Source organism: Sturnira hondurensis, unplaced genomic scaffold (assembly GCF_014824575.4).
Source record: "Sturnira hondurensis isolate 20B ecotype Veracruz unplaced genomic scaffold, ASM1482457v3 Scaffold0009733, whole genome shotgun sequence".
NCBI lineage: Eukaryota > Metazoa > Chordata > Mammalia > Chiroptera > Phyllostomidae > Sturnira > Sturnira hondurensis.
The window spans coordinates 4,664,182-4,685,780 of NW_028082364.1; the positions used below are offsets into that span (position 1 = coordinate 4,664,182).

Below are 21,599 nucleotides of genomic sequence, written 5' to 3' on the forward strand. Positions count from 1 at the left end.
GTGGCTTCTGGGAGTGGCGTGTTAACTCCTGTTCCGGTGTGTGCTTAGTTCCTTCCATCAGGCTCTGGGCCGGACTTCCTCAGCTCTGCCCTCCTATAAAAGTTTAAGTGTAGTTTGTGTAGGTTCCAGGGATAAGAGTAAACAGACGTGTGTGACGCCACGTTTCAGACGTAAAGTAACACGTGGTATTTAAGAATGAACTTCTGTAGATTAAACATGAAGGCCGTTTTCATTTTCTGCTTCAAGATACACTTTTGGCAGCTTGCACAATCACGGTAAAGATGTTTTTTAATCCTTTCCATTACCAAGGACTCAGTAGCTGCTGCTGTGAGGTTGGCATCTACTTCCCGTGAGCCGTGAGGGACGGGAGTAATGAGGGTCGGGCCAGGAGTTCCGTCCTGCCCACGTGGTGAAAGGGCTTTTCACTGGGCCTGTGAGCTGCTCGCTGGGCTGGCTGTGTGCCCGGCAGAGAGCGTGGGCAGCCGGGCTTGGAGTGCCAAGGGCCTGGGCGAGGGAGCTGGGGCCTCCGGGCTGGAGCGCCGAGCTCGGCAGCGTCCACACTAGCGCATGCTTTGGGCAGCACACTTTTCTGAGGCCCACATGAGAGAAGTTGTCCAATAAAGTTTGTGACAGTGTGGGAAAATGTGGGTGCCTTGCTTCTAGCTTAAATCACTATGACTGATTGACGTAAACCAAGTTATTTTTAGACTTTTTCTTTTAGATTTTATTTATTTATTTTTAGAGGAGAAGGGAAGGAGAGAAGGAGAGAAATATCAATGTATGGTTGCCTCTCGTGAGCCCCCTGCTGGGAACTGGCCTGCAACCCAGGCATGATCCCTGACTGGGAATCGAACCGCGATCGTGTGGTTCGCAGGCCTGTGCTCAATCCACTGAGCTATACCAGTCAGGGCTAGACTTTTTTTTAAGTAGATCTAATTTGCCAAAAATAGAGTGCTTGATTTTCAAATAATTGAAGTGGACTTTTGTTGTTGTTTTTCATCCCCAACCAGGAGTTATTTATGAGTTTAAAAGAGATGTGAGCATAACTTAGATTATTTTAGTATCTGAAGTGACTAAACAATATGAAGTGACAATAAAATGTGATTACAGTCTTGGTCCTGTGAGGGCTTCCTTTGTGAATGACTCCCGTGTTGAGCTTTAGGAGAACTTGCTCACAGGGACGTGAAGTCAGTACCACGAAGGACACAGCGCTCCTGGGTCCACCACGCCACGTACACGGTCAGGCCCAGAAGCGCTGAGGCAGAGTCTGCCCTCACTGTCACACTTAGCCAGCAGGCTGTGCTGTCGCGGGTTCCGAGGAGCCCGTGGTGCTCAGGGACTTAGAGGTTACAGACCCGGTCCATTTTCTGTGCCCCCCCCCGCCCCCTGCCATGGTCGTGCCATGTTATTTTAGGCAGCGACATTCACGGCAAGCTTCCTGCTGAGCAGTTGGTTTATCTGGGGCACTGTGGGGAGTGGTCTTGGGAGAGACATGTTACACTTGCACTTGGAAAGGCCCCTGACACCGGTGAGGAAGAAGAGCCAAAAGAGAACAGCTGGGAGTCCAGAGAAAGGATAAGAGCGTAGGCAGGGAGGCGAACTCCGTAGGGGCCCGACCAGCAGGTTTCGTGTGTTGCAGGGGGTCGGACCGGGGTCTGCTCCTCCGCCTCTAGTGGGACAGGCTGTCGGGCGAACACAGACTTTACACGCCATTCCCACGTGACTTCTCCCCTGGGCAGGGAAGTGCTGGCACATGTGTCGCCCGAGGTAGCAGCATGGGGTGGGGGGGGTTGCCCTACCAGTGGCCGAAGTGGTGGCACCACCACGCAAGGGAATGAGTGTGTCGTTGGGCGCCACTCGGGCTGGGAGCTGGGGTTTGAGGAGGGTGGTGCGTTCACTTTGAGACGTGTTGCATAGGAGGTGCCTGCTGGCTCGTGCAAGTGGACGTGTTCAGGAAGGGGCTGCGTTTCTGAGCCCGAAGATGAGGGAAAGACTGGGACAGTCTTTGAAGGTGAGACGTCTGAAAATGTTTGGAGGAGAGGCACCAAGGCACTCGCCAGCGTCTCGGTCTGGTCGGTGCTCTTTTCCTCGTATTTGGCTACAGTCACCACTTTAACCCCCATCGTCCACAGCCTTTCACTCCACCCACAGATTCTCTGTCATCTCTCCGCTGACCTGGGGGTGGCCCGCCTAGCACCTGTCATGTGTGGGATGGTCTGGGCTGGTCCCGAACGGTTCTCCGGTTCTCCCAGTCCTTGGGTAGCGGCCTGTTTGGTTCCTGCAGCTGAGCTGGCAGAGGGAAGCTCTTGTTCACAGTTACCCGTGTAGCAGCAGAGGTGTGCACACTGCCGTGAATGGCGAGGGACGTGCTTTGCCAGTCGGGTGGCCATCTCGCTGCTTTTGGAGTACAGCTCTTGGAACTCCCTCTCCTGGCCTGTGAGATGTTTCGGAGGATGGGTGTGGTCCGGGAGGTGCCGGCGGGCGCTGTCCCTGCTGTGGTTTGCCATGACGTTAACGTTTCCGGAGTGACACAGAAACCAATATGAGAACAAGAAAATGACTTTTATCCTTTATGCCTGACAGATAATCAGATTACTCTGGGGATTAGATTAAAGATAATAATAATAAGTCATTTGTTCCTATAGTTAGTTTCTAAATGACCGAGAGAGTCTTCTGTAAGAGAATTTAAACGTGAAACCCAGTAAATGTATGAGTAAATACAGAAAGAACAGTGTGAGATTTAAGACAAAGCTGGCGTGCTTTTGATGAACCGTGCTGCAGGGGGGGGCTAATGTCAGCTGCTCCCTGGCGTCTGCCCCCGCCCCGGGCCACAGTCAGTGTGTCTCGAGTTCAGAGGCCGATGCTCACAGGCCCTGAGGGCGGCTGTGAACTGGATGTGGCTGTTTCGCTGTCCTCCGTCCGTGCACATCGACCACGCAATGGCTTCCCCTCACACGTGCCATTTTCTTCTCAGGCCGTGTGCTCATGGAGATCTCAAGTACCCACCAGAAACTTGATGAGAGTTTGAAAGAAAATGTATGTGGACCCTTTTTATATTTACAGAATGTATTTATTTTTAAATTTCATTTTGCTTGACGTCTCAAATCTGGTATGAATTTTTTATTTCCTTTTGCTAATAGTTTAAAACATTCCACAAAGAGATTATACAGGAGCTGGAAAAGAAGACAGAACTAGATGTAAAATACATGAACGTGAGTATACAGTCTGGCCGCACCTCCTTGGGTGGAGGTGGGCGTGGGGCTCGGGGCCTGGCCCTCCCGGAGGTGCCTGATCTCTGAGCCCGAAGCGAACTCGCCCCACTGTTCATTCAGCAGCCGAGAATGTGGGTGGAGCTGGGTGTTGAGTGTGCACACGGAGGCCTAAGTGACAAGATCCCTCGGGGCTGCGTGGGCTCATTGTTGCTGACACTTGGGATCTTCATTGAAATGCACAGGAAAAAAATACTGCGAGGACCCACACTGCCTCTGGAAGGCATTGTTCCCGAAGAACACACCTGCGGGTGGCAGCTGCGTCCGTGCTGGTGCAGCCTGCACTGGGCACTGCAGGGCGGCAGGGCTGCGAGGCAGAGCCCGGGCTGGGGCTCCGGGTCTGAGGGTGAGCGGCGCTGCTGCTCGGATCTCTGGCTGTCACCTGGCACCGTCAGTTCCAGCGGTTTTCTCCTTCCTCCTGGCCCTCCAGCCCCAGCACACACGCTCTCCCCATCCGCCCCCCGCCCCCACTGCCACCCAGAGTCCCCTTCCTTCGCACCCAGACCCCCACGTGGCAGCAAGCCCCGCCCCCACGTGCACGTGCTCTGCGTGCCTCGGAGGAAGCTGAGGGGAGCAGTGCCGAGCATCGAACCTCCACCGTCAGATTTTTACCCTGCAGGGGCCCCTCGCGCCCCTCGCTGTACAGACTAGCACCCAAGGAGCTTCTTAGGGGAATTCAGGAACTGCTGAGATCACACAGGAAGTGGGGAGAGAAGCCAGAATTCTAGCCCTGGTCTGTTAGGCTGCAAAAAACTTACGCCGCACCCACATAACCAGAAGTGACTGTAGTTCTTTCTTAATTCTCTTTCTTGATATTGTAATTCATAAAACAGGAATGTGGGACTTAATATTGGTGATTTACTCACCAAAGCACTTACAACCCAGTGTCCAAACACCTTTGAGCAAAGAGAAACAAGAGAATAAAATATGCCCCCTCGTATAAACAACTTTAGGACAGACAAAGCAGCGAACATTAAAGTTGAAGGGAGGGCGGTGTGCAGTGAGGGCGTTCAGGGCCACGGCCGGGGGAGGGCGGTGTGCAGTGAGGGCGTTCAGGGCCACGGCCGGGGGAGGGCGGTGTGCAGTGAGAAGCCGTCGGCCACATCCAGTGGAAGTGTGAACACAACAGCCACCTGCGGGTTTGTGCAGCCGCTACAGTGAAGTAAGTGCAACATTCATTTAACTTGCAGGCTACTCTCAAAAGGTACCAAACAGAACACAGGAATAAACTAGAGTCTTTGGAGAAATCTCAAGCTGAGTTGAAGAAGATCAGAAGGAAAAGTCAAGGAGGACGAAACGCACTCAAATATGAGCACAAAGAAATTGAGGTGAACTCTTCAGCTTCGTTTCATTGTTGATGTTTTGTGCCGCTTACAGGGAAGTTTGTTGGGCTCGGTCAGCCTGTACTTTACCTGCTAAGTGCTGAGCTGCTATTGAAGTTAAAAATAAGCATTTTGACCTAGAATGAGCTGCTACAGAGTTTTCCAGAGTTAGGAATAATCAGTCAAAGGCCTCCTAAAAACATTGGCATTTTCCCCTCAGGGAGGTTGAGCATCGTTACCCCATTTTACGGATGGCAGACTGGGGCATAGGTTAAGTCATATGGTTGACACTTGGAACGGGGTTTGAACTGAACTTTCTGGTTCCAAAGCCCCTGATTTTCCAACAGAACAGGATCTTCGCCCTGGCGTACAAAGTAGCATTTCATGCAAATTGCCCAGTGGAACGGAAGGCCTCTGGCAACATCTCTCCATGTGAATCAGGGCGGTGATCTTAATGAGAGTGATGGTATCTGCCGGGTCAGGTTACAGCTTTGTTATTTTGTCTAATGTTTATCTTTGATTCACTCCGTTACCAAAACAAACCCAGTGCAAAGATGGCAGAAGGTAAATGTCAGGCTGTGTGGCTGTTGGGTTCCTCCTGTGGTAACTTTGTAGTTGTTGCTTTCCCAGTATGTAGAAACCATCACTTCCCGCCAGAACGAAATCCAGAAGTTTATTGCTGATGGTTGCAAAGAAGCTCTGATGGAAGAGAAGAGGCGCTTCTGCTTCCTGGTGGACAAGCACTGTAGCTTTTCACACCACCTGCAGGGCTACCACTTACAGGTGGGTGTGGCTTCCTGGTGGGTGTGGCTTCCTGGTGGGTGTGGCTTCCTGGTGGACAGGTACTGTAGCTTTTCACACCACTTGCACGGCTACCACTTACAGGTGGGTGTGGCTTCCAACTGTGCCACGTGTCCTCATTTCGTATCATGTTTAAATGCCCTCAACTTGCTTCCCCTTCAGTACACGCCCCAACATAAAGCAGTTGGCCTGTTCTGCCAATAAGATTTCACATTTTAGAAATACAGGTGAAGTGGTCAGGTGTCAACTTATGGTGTTTAATTAGTTGAGTAATACATCCATATTTAAAAACTTTCATAAAATAACGTCCAGTAGTTGAGAAAGGTCACTTGCTTCCTTTCTCGCCTGTGGGTGAGCCCGTCTCGACTCAGTGACGCATCTTTGGCATCAGAGCCTCATCAGAGCCACAGAGAGAGTCCCGCGGGCCCTGGCCCGGGGGTCAGAGGTGCTCGCTGCCAGGGTCTGATGCATGTGGAGGCTGTATCCAGGCCACAGACCCGGCTCACAGCATCGGGGTGCTGGCTGGGGCTACTTTTCGTTCCTCTTCAAGTGGCAGGCACGGTCTCGTTGGCCGGACCACTCGGCTTTACCTCCCTCCTCCTCCACGTGCGCTGTTTTCTGTGCTTACGTCCCCGGTAGCCAGTACAGAACGCGTTAGATTTCCTTTTCCCTTTTTCTCAGTTGTGAATTCTCTTGGGCCCATGTAAGCACCCAAAAGTAGCGTTGATCGATGTCAGTCGTTCGTCGTCATTCATAATAAAGAAATTTGGGGCATGCTCCAGGGTGGAGAACGCTGCGTAAGAGCCTGAATATAAGGCACTTCCTGTTTTTTTCAGGTGAAAGGAAACTAGGTCTTGCATGTATGCACATGTCACGTCTCACATATTCTGTCAAGATTTTGCAGCTTAAGGAGTACTCAGAACTAGAGACCTAACTCGGAACCTGTTACAGGAGAGAACTGCAGTCTTGGGTGATCGCTTTTGTCCACAGCGCATTGTGCTAGTTCCAGCAGCGTGGATTCCCACGCTGGAGGTCCTCCTGGGGCGAGGTCAAAGGCGGAGAGGGACAGAAGCGACCGTGAAGCTCCTTTCCTTTGGTGACACCCCGCCAGCAGCGGGGCGCTCACAGTGTCACAAGGCACCTGGCTGATTCCCCGAGCGCTCTAGTTGGTGGTGGTCTCTCACACTGAGGCGTGGGTCCCAGGCAGGCTCTGCAGTGTGATGCTAACCAGACCTGCTTTCTGCGCCCACGACTCTCCAGCTGAGAACCCCTCGTGCCTTCTCTCACAGGCTAAAGAGGCCTGGTCCCTGGGCCTGGTCCCTCGGTGGCCCCCGGAGAACGCAGGCCGAGCAGCTGCCACACCAGGTTCCAGTCAGGACAGGTGGTTTGGGAGAGGGGCTCTGTCCTCTTGAAGGATTTCCATCAGCAGCCCCAGCCCACCCCTGACGCACAGAGTCTGAGTAAAAACAGTGTGGTTGCTATGGAAACAGCTTCGGGATAGGTCCCTGGTTGCTATGGAAACAGCTTCAGGAAAGGTCCCCTGCATCCCCTTTCTCTTCAGATTGCTGCCCTGGAAAAGAGGCTCACACGGAAAGGCTTCCTGGGAATCTCTGGCCGTGAGAAGCAGAGCCAGGCTTGCGGGAGCCTGGGCCTGAGGCCTCTGCCCCCAGGGGTGTGGGACTCACCTCTGTCCATCTGCCTCTCTCTGCTCTACAGCCCAGTTTCTCTGCAAAGCCCGCAGTCTGCCAGCCCCAGGGACCAGCGCGTTTTCTCAGCACCTTCTCTGACTCTACAGAGCGAGTCTCCCTGTGCCCGCCCCCTGCACTTTGCCTCTAGTCCCTCAGTCCCATGGACCAGCCAATCCACCTCTCTAACACACAGTCCAGTTCCACTGGCTCCGAATCCGCTCCTGGTCCCGTCACTCGTCCTGGAGGTGGTTTTCACGGAGGAGGAGGAGGAGGAGGAGGAGGAGGAGGGAGAAAGTGGTGCTTGACGTGCTGGGGCCCGCAGGGGAGACAGTGGCAGTTANCCTCTCTCTGCTCTACAGCCCAGTTTCTCTGCAAAGCCCGCAGTCTGCCAGCCCCAGGGACCAGCGCGTTTTCTCAGCACCTTCTCTGACTCTACAGAGCGAGTCTCCCTGTGCCCGCCCCCTGCACTTTGCCTCTAGTCCCTCAGTCCCATGGACCAGCCAATCCACCTCTCTAACACACAGTCCAGTTCCACTGGCTCCGAATCCGCTCCTGGTCCTGTCACCCGTCCTGGAGGTGGTTTTCGAGGAGGAGGAGGAGGAGGAGGAGGAGGAGGGAGAAAGTGGTGCTTGACGTGCTGGGGCCCGCAGGGGAGACAGTAGCAGTTAATGCACGTTGCTCAGCCCCTCCCTGTTGGTTTTTGAGCTTGTCCTTAGTCATTTACAATCCTCGTAAATTTAGTCTTAAACTCGGCCTCACTAACCGAGTAGCGGGAGAGGGTTGGTTCTTTTAGAACAGAACCCTACATTCTTCTCAGCAAACAAGACAGCAGATATCCTAGGTGCTTGAACTACTCACTGCATTTAACTCAGACTCCCACACTTCCGGCGATAAGCCAGGGATGTTTTCGGTGGTGGTGTTTGATGTCATTTTTGTCAGCCCGTCACACGTACACGTTTGTCCTCAGTTCTGTTTCCTTTGGATTTTCAGTCTGCAGAACTGCTCAACTCCAAACTGCCTCGGTGGCAGAACACCTGTTGCGATGCCACCAGAGTGCCGGAGGCAGTCATCCACATGATAGAGGACATAAAGACCCCTCTCTCCACCCCGGTGTCCTGGACGCCTCAGCCTTCGCCGACGGTCGAGAGAAGCAACATGGTAGGAGCTGGTTGCCTCCGGGGTCCTGGTCGTGTGTTCACTGTGAGATTTGCACGGAGGTCCAAGGCCTTCGTTAGTGGGGATCACGGGGGTCCTCTGAGAGCCGCTTTCCCCACTTTGCTCAGTGGCTGTGTTTCATGCTGCGTCTAGCGCGATGTCCTTGTTTTAGGAAGTTTATCATCACCATGTTGAACTGCAGTGGTTCCACCTTCGTAGGTGTATCCTCAGTGAAGGGCGTGTAGGTGTCTCAGGGAACAGACCAGCAGAGCTCTGATGCTATTCATCACAGCGGAAGGCGCTTCCCAAAGAGTCACCAGAGCAATGACTCTGAGCATCGTGGTTTGCTGGTCTTGAACCTGGGCCTTATTCTTTCCACCAACGCACAGAGATTTGGACCCAGGATCCAATGAGAACACAAGGCCACCCCACCCCCACCGACAGCTCTGAAGTGTCAGCAGAGACCCCAGACCCCTCTGGCAGCCCAGGACATGGACCTGGGGCTGCACCGGGGATGGAACAGGTGCCGCCAGTGGGCCGGCGCGCTGGGGGGGTTCTCTACGGGGTCGGCACGTGGAGATCAGAATCGGAAACCTCAGCCCCGAGGATGTGCAGTCAGGCCAGAGGCACTGGACACAGGCAGTGGGGGAGAACCGGGGGCGTTTCTCTGTAAGTTGGCTGGGGAACTGATTCAGACCACCGAGGTCGGCCGTCCCTCCCCCTTGTCCGGTTTCTGCTGAACCGCGGGCAGCAGGGGCTTCTGTCCACTGGCCAAAACGGAAGGCACAGGGCACAGTCCTTGAAACGTCTTCCCTCTCCCACATGCAGCGGGTACTCTGCGATCATGAGAACAGGCGGAATACAGCCTCTCACACACAGTAGAAAGCAGAGACTGCCGTGCATGCGCAGGTGCGCAGACAACCGAGAACCACTGAGCAGGTGAAGAAACCAACACGTAAACACACATGAACTGAAAACCAAAATGAGCAGCACGGGGGGCGGCAGAGCCAGCTGGGCAGAAGAGATGAAAGAGTGTGGCATTCACAGAGAAGAAGCAGCTAGTTCTTGGAGACTGAAAACTGGATTATTATTATTTATAGTTAAAGTGACATGTCTAGAATTAGCTTCAGAGCAACCCAGACCCCGGGCAGAGGTGGGCGGGGTGACGTGAAACGAGACTGGCCAGGAAAGGGAAGCTGCTGAAGCCGGGAGCTGGGTACACGGAGGTTTACTCTGCTATTCTTTCTACTTCTGCACCTGTTTGAAATTTTTCTAAAATAAAAGCTTTTTGTTTTTCATTTCTCTCCCCATCCTCAAACACAAACAAAACACATGATAACGTATATAGGCTCATTAGAAGAATGGAACTGCTTGGGAAATTAAGCCACAAAAACTTCCAAAACACAGTGCCAAAACAGAAAGGGGACTTTCTGAAAAATCGGAAAGAGGACAAAGGGGACGTCAGACCAGCTGCCACGTGGAGATGCATTCGGCTGCCCGCCCAGCGTCACCACCGCTGTCCGGCAGAGGTCTCAGATTCAACTGTCCAAACCAAAATGACTGGTTTTCCTACTCCAGACCTGCCTCTCCACTCTCTTCTCCCTCCAATAAAGGACGGCTCCGTCCTTCCGCAGCTCAGACACAAAATGACTCCTTCTCTTTTTCTCTCATGCCACTCTCAGCCCGCGGGCCGGCCCTGCTGTTTCCATCTTCAAAGCCCCACGCGCAGCCTCTCCTCGCCCCGAGCGGCTCAGACTGTGGCCCCTGCAGAGATGGCCACGGTGGCCTTCTGCCTGGCCCCTGACACGGCAGCCCGAGCGTTCCTGGACACGCTGAGAAGCCCAAAGCCTGGGTAGACGACTGGAAGTCAGGGATAAGGAGAAAATTCTGGCAACTTAAGATGTTAGGACTTAATGGAGCAATAGATGCACTCAAAGTTCTGTGGAAACGTCATCTCAAACACAGAACCCTCTCGCCCAGTGGCGCTGAAGAGCGAGCCTGAAACAGTAACAGGAGATTAGTCATTGCCCGAATGTGAGGGGTTATGGGAGCAATGGCTTTGCTGAGTTTGGGGGGGGTTGCTTTTTTATTTTTAAAGATAATTGCATTTTTAAGACAAACGTGAAAAATATGGCATTCTTGAGATAATCCAAAATGGGATACTGCCCTAAGAGAACTTTGGGAAAAATCCAAATTTAAAGCATGTCATACTAAACAGCCCTGGGAACCTGTAACGCACTAACATTAAACGAGTAAAAACGTTCCGCAGGTCGGGAAGGACTGCAACACCCTTTCTAGACATTCGCCGAAGGTGCCCCCGGCTCCTTCGACCAGAGCGAACACCAGCCCCCTGATCGACATGTTTAATGACCCGGCGACGGCCACCCAGAAGGCTGGTAAGGTGTTTCCCTCAAATTACCTTCTAAACTTCTGTTTTTAATTGTTGTTGTTTAATTGCAGTTGTCTGCATGTACCCCCCACCACTCCCTAAATTTTTATCAGACAGTGTGGGTGAGAGCATCCCGAGGTGGAGATAAATGAGTTGTGTGTGCGGTGTGCGTCCCGCGTCGGAAGAACGTACAACTCAGAACAAATAAAGCCCTGAGTTTTCATAAAACCAGAGGCACTTTGACACATACTAATTTTACTACTAATTGATGTTTTCTAAGAGTAAATATACTATTGAAAGGTGTTCTTTTTTAAATAGAATAAAGTTTAAAAAATTAAGTAAATAAGTAGAACTGGATGTCCAGCGATATCCCCACGGTGTTTCATATTTGGTGGCAGTTGCGATTTTTTTCAATACCACAAACTGTAACAATCCACATGAACAAAATTATGGTTATTCATCTTACCCGCGGGCTCCATTTGAATTATAATCAGAGATTTCATCATCTTTAACAGTACCTCATACTTTCTAGAGAGTAAGTTCTAACTGCTTCGATTTCTCAACTCCGCATTTCAATGCATTGGGAGCAGTGGCTGTCTGCAGACATCTCCGGGACTCGTGGTGGCCAACCCCGGCCTCTGTCTGGGGTCTCCCGGGCCCCTGCTCACGAGGGGCTTGGCCATGGAGCCAAGGGCTGGATACACCCCAGATACCACGTGCGGCTTTAGGGGAAGAAGTGAGATTTTCTGAATGGCAACTAGGAAGACGATGGTCCGCAGTCATGTGCCTTTGAAAGCAGAGCCACGAGCCGTGCACACTAGGAAGTCCAAACCGATAATGCACGCGCATCCCAGTCGTTCAGACCATTGGTTCTTCCCGGTAAACGCCAAGTAAGGTTGCTGGCGGACTCGGCACCTCTGAGGTGATTAGAGAGCGGCGTGGTAGGGAGCTGGCAAAGTTTACATTGTGATTAGTAAGACTGTGTAAGAGTAAAGCAGAAAGGGATCTTACTTGGTTTTTAATACTAGGCTAGTAATATTTGGAAAAATACTGCTAAGAAGAAGGAATTTCCCGTTCCACTTTTTTTCCCCGGGTGGTGACTATCAGGCTGTATCTGAACGGAGACACAAAAGGCACAGCACGTTGCTCCCTCCCATCACGTGGGGTGGGCCTCGGGCCACCCTTGGGGGGTCTGAGAGCGTGGCCTGGTGATTAGGGAGGGCTCAGCAAAGGTGCTTGTCCTCACAGCAGCATTTCCAGTTTTCTCCTCCTCCGGTGGACCCGGCCGTGGGCGGTTGGGTGTGAGCTGAGGCCTCACGCAGCCTCTGGTTCGCCCTGAGGGGGCAGGGAAAGGACAGCCGTGAGCACAGTTGGTGGGGGGTGGTTTGCCGCCCTGAGAGAGCCGCCTGGAGTGAGGCGGAGGGTAGGTGAAGCTTGGCAGACGCTGCTTTACCCTGTCTGACTGCGAAAGGGAGCCCCGCCCGGGAGAGACCTGGGGCCAGGGCTCTGCCTGTGCTCCTGAGGGCCTTGCCCTTCCCCGCACAGGGAGGGCTGTGCCAATAGGACACAGCCGGTCTCTCGTGACCTGTTAGCACCCTTTGAAACGCCGTCCCTGCTCCGCTGGTTTCCAACAGCTTCTTCAGACGATCCCAGTTTACAGCGGTCGGTTTCTGTTGCAACTGGACTGAACTTGATGAAGAAGCAGAAAGTGAGAACCATCTTCCCACACACGGCCGGCAGCAACCAGACCCTGCTCAGCTTCGCCCAGGGGGACGTCATCACGCTGCTCGTCTCCGAGGAGAAGGACGGCTGGCTCTACGGGGAGCACGACGCCTCCAAAGCGTGAGTCTCAGAGGGGGGCTCCGGCTGGAGTCCCAGCCACTGGTGCCTCTGGGAGCTGCCGTCTCTCCTGTTGGTGGCGCGTGGTCCTTGCGAACCTGCCGGCGCGTTAGCCAGGGCTCGGGTCGTAGTTCAGTTCTGGTTCCATGGTGGTTGACTGGACTCTGTCCCAGACTGTTTCTGCATGCATGTGTGTGTGTGTACATGTATGTGTTTTTTATGGGTAAACTCGATGCATGAGTAGATCACTTAGGTCATATGAAGTCGCCACGGAAAGCAGGTTTAAGTATTCTCTTGGGTTGTTTTTTTTTTTACCGTGACTTTGGATTTCTCAGAGAGAATCTGCGTATGTTAAATTGACTTTCTGCGTAGATTATTCTCCTATTAAATCAAACCAACACAGGGAAAAAGATAAAAAGGGAACTGAATAAAATCAGCACTAGATGTGAAACACAGTGCAGTGAAAGGGACTGTCCACCCCGAGTTGTCCCTGGTGTGTGTGTTGTCACTTGTCTGCTACCACCACCACAGCCGGTCTCCTCTCTCCACCCTCCCGTGCAGGCGGGGCTGGTTCCCTTCATCGTACACGAAGTTGCTGGAAGAAAACGCCAAGGAGACAGTGAGTGCACCCTCACCAAGGTAGGACTGGACTGTGGCTCGGGTTTCCCAGGGACAGAAAACCCGACCCACGGTGCTGGGGGTGTCAGCGTTCCGACCCACGGTGCTGGGGGTGTCGGCGTTCCGACCCACGGTGCTGGGGGTGTCGGCGTTCCGACCCACGGTGCTGGGGGTGTCGGCGTTCCGACCCACGGTGCTGGGGGTGTCGGCGTTCCGTCCGGGTGGGCAGGAAGCCCCGGACCACGGGGACTAAGCAGGAGACTGCGACGCCACACTCACTGCCTAGCGATTTCAGTTTCCACGGGTTTTACTGACTGTGTGCCCTGAAGAGTCATACCGCAGACCCTCCCCCGCAGCCCTCCATCCCCACCTGAGTCCCCATCACCCACCGTGGCTGCATCCAAGGCCCACCCCTTTCTCCTGACCCTACTGAGCGCCTGTGACCCTGGGGGACACATTGTTTGAAATGCTCTCCTGCTCAGGTTTCTTGACCTTGCTGTCTAGTTATTTTCCCCTCGCCTCACCAGCCTTGCCTCCCAGCCCCTCCCAGGCCCCGCCCCCACCCACTGTTGAAAGGAAGGTGTTCCTTGGGTCGGTCCGCAGCCCTCCCCCCTTTCCTCTGCTCCCTCTGTCCTGCCTGCCCCTGTGCTCTGACCACACCAGCAGGCTGCCTTTGGCACTGTCCCAGTCAGCAGCCCCCGAGTCTCCACTCAGATCCAGGTGATGACCATGAGTGTATACTATGTGTGTGCGTGCGCGTGTGCGCGCTCGTGCTGTAGTCCCCCCTCCTGCGCCCTCTACGATCTGTCCATCGTTCTGACCGCGGGCTGGTTTAGGTATTCGGGGTTCCCGCGACAGGGCCTCATCTCACATGTGTTCTCTGACCCCGGGCTGCCAGCCCAGCACCCGTGAGGAGCGTGAGCACCGTGGACCTGTCGGAGAAGAGCAGCGCGGCCGTCCCCATCCCCCCGCCCGACTACCTGGAGTGCCTGTCCGTGCGGGCGGCAGCAGAGAAGACAGCAGATGTCTCCAAACCTCCTCCTGCCCGCAAAGCCCCGGAGTTCAGACCAGAAACCCCCTCCTCTGTGAGTAGAGCTGCTGCCTGACCTTCTGTGGGCCCACGTCCCGAGGGGCGCTCTCCGGAGGTGTGGGTAGTTCCCACCAGTGTGTGGGGCGGGACCTCCTCCTCGCTCCTCCAGGCCCCCTTCTCCGTCACACCTGTCCGCCTCCCAGCTTCAGGCCTTTAGTTCTATTCCGCCTGTAAAGGACGATTCACACACACACAGCGAGTCCCCCATTCGCCAGACTGTCTCACTTTCGTCTCTCCTCGTTCTTGGTCAGGGCTGCCATCGCAGAGCCCCTTAATCACCTTGTTTTGCATTTCCTTCCAAGGCCATGCTGTTTTCTGAAGGAAGGTCTAAGGTAGAAGGTGGCCTCACCTCCGCGTCTTCAGGAAGTGTTCGGTCGCGCCACGTGCCGTGCGGGCACCGCGCGTGTGTCGTCTCTCGCCTTGAGTTGGCCCCCCAGAAAGGCGACACCCGTCCTTCCTTTGACGACGGTGGCCACCGAGTGCCAGGCCTGGGGCGGGTTCTGGAGGTGGTGGCCAGGACCGAGATGGCATGTGGCTCTCTGTGGCAGAGGACTCCTAAGGGGTGACATCTAAGCTCACACCCGAATGGCAGGGAGCCCGCCGTCAGGGGTCGAGAGGAGCTTCCCAGACAGGAGTAGAGAGTTGAAACCCCCGCAGAAGGCACGTGGTCAGCCTCCTCAGAGAACAGGGAAGGAGGGTGACCGTGCTGGACGCGAGCAAGTCGCGGGGGTTCTGTTCTTATTTTTTCCAGTACAGATTATACAGTAGAGGAGGAGGGGGCGAGGAGGGTGGTTGAGGTGCCGCTGGGCTGGGAGATGGGCGCGCCTGCCCGTCTGCTCAGCGGGAGGCGTGGCCGGCAGTGGGCAGGGGCAGCAGTGGTGGTGAGTGCGTTTGGAAGGGGAAACGTGTGGAGTCGGTGTTGTAGAGGAAGAACAAGAGTGTGCGTCAGAGAGCTGTAGGAAAGCGGGGCTGGTGACAGGTGCTCATTTGCCATTTGGGGTCAAGATTTAACGCAAACCCAGCCAGTGCCGTGGTTTCTGCAGCAACAGGCAGCTGCTCCACCAGAGGGAAGGGGCCTGGGTGAGGGTCACAGTGCGCTGGGCTCCAGGCTGGAGGCTGCAGTGGCTCGGAAACCTCCCCGGGAAGCGGCGGTCGTCCACAGTCGGGGCGGGAACTGCCTTTCGGGGACCTTCAGTTACCGCGTGGTCCTCTCAGCAGGGCACGCGGAAGCCGTCTGCCTCTTCTCCCGGCGAGGGTGCGGGGCTCCGCAGCTCTGTCCCCATCGACACCACTACTGGTGGGCTTTGTTCAGCTGGGAACGGGGCGTAGGTGGACCCTCCGAAATGGGAACCCTCCTGAAAACGTGCCGTGTTCTCGTGTGAGCCTCACAGGTTCCGGACAGGCCGCCTCGTCACGGGCAGCTGCCGAGGCGTGTTCGGTCAGGGAGGCAGGGCTGTGACATCCCACTCCCGTGTCTTTGTCTGGGCTGTCTTCTTAGATAAGCTTGCTACACAGTGTTTCATTTGCAGCTGTTGCCCCAAATTACTACAAACATCTAAGTGCAAAGATTGTGTTTAAAAGGACACGTGGCCATTGAAAATGGAGCTTTTCCATTCTGTCGTCACGGAGGCAGAGGCCAGCAGCTGGAGAAATGGCTTGGAAGGGCAAAGCTATCAAATGCTATTTTATTAAAGGCCCTAGTACATTTCAAAATGATGTTCGAACTATTTGGAAATGATCTTAAGGCATTTCTGAAGCATAGAAATTACTTTTATTTTTAAGACTTACAACTGCATGTCATAAAACTCAGGGCCCGGGTGTGTGGTGCGACCTGTCGGTCTGTCGGTCTGTCAGTCTGTATCGCCTTCCCATTTCTGTCTGATCTTTACCTTTTCCTTAAGGTGAAAAGAATAATCTAATGGCCTAATAATCTAATAACGACCACCGATTCAGTTACCTACCTTGTTTGCATCTCTCCCCACCCACCCCCAGATCAGCTTGACGCCAGTGCCAGACTTCAGATCATTGGTAAACATCTTAAAGGTCCCCCCCTTTTTTATGTGACCACAGTGCCAACAATATCTTTAAAAACTGACGGTAGTTCCTAAGTGTCATCTGCTGGTCGCTTCAAGTTTCTGGCGGCCCCATCAAGCACTTCTTGACAGTTCGGCTGTCTGAATCTGGGTCCAGGTCGGCTCCATCCATCGTTGTGGGTCACAGAAGCTCGTGACAAGTCTGTGTCCGCCTACAGGTCTCCTCTGTCTCTTCCTTGTGACTTACCTGCACGAGAGCCTCCCGGCGTCTGCCCCCAATCTGGGCTTTGCTGGTGGCAGCCACGTGGTGTCCTTCCCGTCCCCTTTCTCCGGGTTTCCAGCCCTGCCCTGAGTGTGCTGTCGAGTGGCCTGGCCGCGGCTCATCCGCCCGAGGGCACACACGTCCTGCGTCCCTCTTTTTGTGACGTTAGCGGCCGCTGAAAAAGACCCCCTAGCGCCGTTACGTCACTAAGATTGCATAATGCCTGTTAAGGTAAGAAGAGCCTGGCCCCAAAGTCACAGTCTTGCCCCCAGAGACGTAAGTGGAAACACTGACCTTGTAGCCCCCACAGACGGCCGCCGGGTCGGGAAAGGGCGGCCTGGTTCATTCTCCTCGTTTTATCTGAATCACTACGTGCAGATAAAGCTGGACGAGGAGAGCACTGAGGTCGTTCTTACTGCGCTGAATAGGGTAAATCGGAGGATCCTGCTTCTAAATACCGAGAGTCGATAAGGAGATTATTTAGCATTTGAACTGTAAATGGGGTCTAACTTTGTTCTAACTCTTGGTTGCCTGGACTGAAGCAGACCGGCAGTAGGGGACGGCCGCCTTGAAGAAGTCTGAGACTATCCAGTGAGTGGGGCCTGCGCAGCGCCCCACCTTTCGTTCCTGCCCCTCCTTGGGCAGCAGAGCATTAAGCACATGGCTTTCTCCCGAGGGTGAGGGCAGCCGCGGCAGGCAGGGAGCCCTCCTTCGGTGCTCTGTGGCCGCCTGGCCGCCGCCGCAGCTGGAGCTCTGGAGGCAGCAGGGGGGGCAGATGCCCCCCCCAGCCCCCCCCCAGGCAGTGAAGGGAAAAGGCTGTGTGGTAGGGCCTGGGGTGTGGGGGGAGTTCCGAAGACACTCCAGAACTAAGGTGAGCTTTCGAATGAGGGGGTTTCACGTCCGGCCTAGAGGGGCCCCTCCGCTGGGGGACGCGGCGTAGTCAGTCGTGACCAGCAGGGCGCTTGGTGGGAGGCGTTAAAGGGGAGACCTTTTCACGCCACAGGCACTGAAGAATGGCACATACAGGAAGGTGCGCCGTGATTTTACGCAGCAGCAGGTGTGACCAGCGCCCGATTGAGAGCCCAAACGTGCCCCAGCCCCAGTGCTGAGTAATTTCAGGCTGTCCTTGTAGGTGTCTTTGCCACCTCCTCAGCACAAGGGTTACTTCTTGTCACTCTCCTTCCCAGGAGGGACTGTGACACCCCTCCACCGCTGTTCCTCTCACGGTGTGGGTCAAGCACCCGAATGGCGCGGGGCAGCTGAGCTCCTTCTGAAGCTCCGTGGTGGGGGCAGGGGGGCTCCTTGGGGAACAAGGCCCGAGGTTTTGCCTGGAGGCCATCTGGGATGCCCCCAGGGGGGGTGTTTCTGGTTACCAGGTCAGGGCAGGCTCCTCAGAGATGAATTACATGGCGGGAGGACACTGCACCCCCTCCATGTCCCTGGAGGCTGACCCTGGGGACTCTGATTTGGCAGGAAGTGCACTTCCCAGGCCAGGAGGACTCCGCTGCCCTTCCTCCTGACCTGGGTCCTCGGGGGCCTTTCCACATGAGACCCTGCGCCTCCCCAGCCCTGGAGGCCCCGTTGTAGGCTTTCTGCTGAGGGCGGCACAGGCATCCCATAATATGAACGCCGCACCAGGAGCGCTTGCTCCAGGGCAGACAGGACGCACTGCGTGCCCGCCCGGCAGGAGGAGCCGCTTACAGGCCTGTGTGGGTGCACTCAGCAGGCAGCTGCTTTCACTGCGGTGAGAAAAGCAGGTGCTGAGTCCAGACTCTGCCTCCTAGGGCTTGGGGTTCAAGGTCAAGCTGTGTGGTTCTCAGAGGCTCAGAGACAGCAGGCACAGGTCTGAAGTAGCCCTAGAGTCCCTAGCCCTCTGCCCTGAGAGTTGGTACAGCCACAGCCCAGCAGAGGCCTCCCCTGGAGCCCTGGCCCCGGCTCCTGCCCCGCCTGGCCGTCAGTCCCTGGCCAGCGCGGGGAGTGAGTCTGGTCAGCACGCAGAGGTCTGTGCGGCCGACCACAGGGAGTGCGGGGAGCTCTCAGTGTCGGGGCCGGTGGGCAGCCCATTGGACGGCGACACACTGCCCCGTCCTGGGCAACCCCGAGTCAGCCCACGCGCTCTGACCAGTGCTTGCTGATTGGAACAGCGAGGACAGACCGAGGTGGGATCTTAGGGCCCGCAAGCTTTCTGCAGTAAAGGCAAGAAGGTGCTCGCCTGGCCCCTGGCCGCAGTGGGACACCCCCAAGGCCCTGAAGGCAGACAGTGTTCACCTGTCCATGTTCTCTGTTCCTCACTCTGTGGAGCTTCCTACGTGATCTCGGAGTGCGGCCGTCAGCCCCAGTTTCTGGGCACCAAACCCAACAAGGCTCTATCCTTGCTCATTGTTTTCATGGCTTCGTTCAGGATTGGGCCCCAAAAGGCCAACTGCAATCACTGGTTTCGCACCTGCAAGGCCGTGGGCCAAGCGCAGCAGGCCCTGTGTCTTCCCTCTGTGTCCAGGATGTCCCACACTTGTGAGGGTCCCTCACTGCCTTTTAAAAATGTTTTCTGGTTTTGCTCTTATTCTTTGAAGATAACAAGAAAAAACACTGAGATAGTCTCAAATGATTTGCATCTCTGGGGCTCTCTTAAACATTCGTAACTTTAAGTAATTCCTTGTTCTAAATGCCTGTACCTTCAGGTCTTATTTAAAATGTCCCAATTTCATGAGCCTTCCATCTTTTTCTCTCTCACAGAATAACACAAATGGGACTGCAAAGCTTCCTTTCCTTAGGTACGTACCTGTCCACAAACCCCTCCCGCTGCAAGTTGCCCGCCCACCCCCCGCCATTAACAACCACCTCCCGGTTCAGCTGCCTCCATTGTGCGGCCCCAGGAGGGCCTTCCTCCCTCCGTCCCTCCGTGCACGGGCCAGGGGGCCAGGAGGGTGGGGCCACCTGGTTCTCACCAGCCCGAGGCAGCATCTGCCCAGGGCCAGGAGGGCGGTCTCCTGGTCACACACTGTGCTTGGCAGCTTCATCCAGGCCTGGCCCTGGACAGCTGCCCCCGCCCACAGAGGACCACGGAGAGCTGGGCTCTCCTGGTCCAAAGTGTAAAGCTTTGGTAGTTCCGTGAGAGGCGGCATGCCCTCCGTGCTGCGGTGAGACTTCTCGTAGTCAGGAGAGGCTGTCTGGAGTTTGCACGCGGTACAGTTTTACTGAGCAAGAACAAGCGTTTAGCGCCTTTAAAATCACATTCCCACTTGTAGCATTTTCTGCACACACATTTCTTTCTTTGCCCACAGCGGAGAAAACCCCTTTGCCACTGTGAAACTCCGCCCGACAGTGACAAATGACCGATCAGCACCCATCATTCGGTGAGATGGTGGCCCAGGAATTCTGCAGGACCTGTTAAGTTCTCACTCGAAAAACGTAGGTCTGCTGTGTTCTACGACACCTGACGCGCCACCAGAGGGCGCCTGATTCGAATTGTACCCTAACGAGCAAATCAGTGCCTTTTCTCAGTTTCATGGTTGGGTTTGCACATTTCTGTCTTTAAGAAGATAAATTAGCTGAGTGACCAGCTCAGTCATTTAAAGTGTTCTCTTCCTGTCCTGTTCAAAACCCAGTAAATTTGGTTCCAATCCTTATTTTTTAAATGCTCTGATTACCCTATAAACAGCCAGAACGAGGGCTGGTGTGTCACTTTCCTGACGGGTTTTCTATATACACCTGAGTACAAATGCGATCACAGTTTCACTTTATAAAGCTTCTGCTCTTACATAGCGTTATGATGTTTATCGAAAGAATCTTAAGCAATATAAATTATGAGTATTGTATAAATTTAACTTAAATTTTTTTAATTTCTGTGTAGTCTAACACAGAGCTGCCAAGACGGAGCAGCCGGCGCCCCCCCACCCCCACCCCCACCCCCGGGACTGAGACACAGTGGCAGAGCGCCGTGGCCTCTGCCTGCACCTCGAGCAGCCTTGACACGCAGTACTTGAGAAGTCCCCAAGGGCTCCTGAGCCGGGTTGTTCCGAGCTACCACTGGGCATGACCCCTGAACACACACCCACCCGGCCATGCCACACCCACCCAGCCATGTCTCCCGCAGGGAGACACCTGCTCCCCAGGTGGCCTCATGTGGGAGCCGCGGTGCTCACTGCGCCGGCCGACCCAAGCTCCTCTGCCTCCTTAGCTTCCTCTGCCACCGGGAGGGCCGCCGGGAGTCTGGGGACGGGCAGCGTCTGCATTGTAGCCGAGCCCTGCCGTCATGCACGAGGAACCTGGGCTTCTCCAGGAGGAGACTCTGAGCAGGTGGCCGAGTTGGTCACAGTCTGCCAAGGATTTAGGCCCTATTTTGGAGGCGTGGAGAGCCGTGACTCGGAGTCACACCCAGGCCACTCACTGGGTGAGCAGGGAAGGGAGGCCTGCTGCTCATACAGCTCCTTCGGTCTTACTATGCTGTTTTCTCTGTGAGCCCGAAACTGGCCAAGGACGGATGCAGATAAACCAGTGTGTGACACTCTCCACGTTCACGGTCCTATCCTCCTCCTGGCTAGGTCGGCCTGGGAGGTGGAGGGCGCTGGTGACATAGGACTGTGTGGGGACTTCCAAGGGCCAGGTCAGGCAAAGTGCAGGTGTCCGGCAGCACCTCTGTCCTGAGAGCAGACGCCCCAGCCAGCAGAGACCACCGTCGGGTCAGAGCAGCGCCCACAGAAGCCCACTGTGTTCAGCAGTGGGGAGGAACGGGGTGTGGGTTGTAGAGCTGAGTTGGTAAGGGGGGGAGGGTCCGCCCACGTGCCTCAGCCACCAGAGCCCCAGCCACCCGGGGCCTCGGCTCCATCACAGGGACGCCAGCGGCCCTGCACTGACTAGTACATGACTTGCGCAGCCCCCGACTCACCCACCCAGTCTCTTCTGCCTTCACAGAGTGACTAGAGCGGTCACTTACCTGCCTCACACAGGACAGGAGGGCTTGCCATGTCCTTGGCACTGAGGTGCATGCTCTGTGAATGTCAAGGTATTGTGTTTCATTATAATAATAAAAGAGAACTTGCAAACAACATTTTCTTGAGCTGTAACTGCCTATCAGGAGGCGGCAGAACTGACTGATGTTGGGGCTGGGTGATGGGTACGTTCTAGTCTCTATTT

The 21,599-nt window shown here is 54.9% G+C and overlaps 1 protein-coding gene and 1 long non-coding RNA gene across 5 annotated transcripts in view; one reads left to right on the plus strand and one right to left on the minus strand.

Moving 5' to 3' along the window:
- The window catches only part of BAIAP2L1 (BAR/IMD domain containing adaptor protein 2 like 1), a 62,189-nt gene extending 40,681 nt beyond the window's left edge, over positions 1–21,508 (plus strand). For 3 of the 4 annotated variants that reach the window (XM_037057828.1, XM_037057829.1, XM_037057826.1), the window contains 11 exons: positions 2,975–3,036; positions 3,141–3,212; positions 4,460–4,597; positions 5,222–5,374; positions 8,071–8,238; positions 10,505–10,631; positions 12,259–12,466; positions 13,025–13,102; positions 13,980–14,166; positions 19,200–19,237; positions 19,748–21,508. In XM_037057828.1, coding sequence (XP_036913723.1) covers positions 2,975–3,036; positions 3,141–3,212; positions 4,460–4,597; positions 5,222–5,374; positions 8,071–8,238; positions 10,505–10,631; positions 12,259–12,466; positions 13,025–13,102; positions 13,980–14,166; positions 19,200–19,237; positions 19,748–19,823 — 1,307 coding nt within the window. In that variant the 3' untranslated portion in view covers positions 19,824–21,508. The remainder of the gene's footprint in view (positions 1–2,974; positions 3,037–3,140; positions 3,213–4,459; positions 4,598–5,221; positions 5,375–8,070; positions 8,239–10,504; positions 10,632–12,258; positions 12,467–13,024; positions 13,103–13,979; positions 14,167–19,199; positions 19,238–19,747) is intronic. The other variant, XM_037057827.1, reaches the window with a different exon arrangement.
- LOC118994988 (uncharacterized) lies at positions 33–19,982 on the minus strand. The gene is made up of 3 exons (XR_005068177.1): positions 19,900–19,982; positions 10,464–10,473; positions 33–43 (listed from the first exon to the last, which is right to left on the minus strand). It is a non-coding gene; the product is annotated as an uncharacterized LOC118994988 (long non-coding RNA).
- Positions 21,509–21,599: the final 91 nt, after the last annotated feature.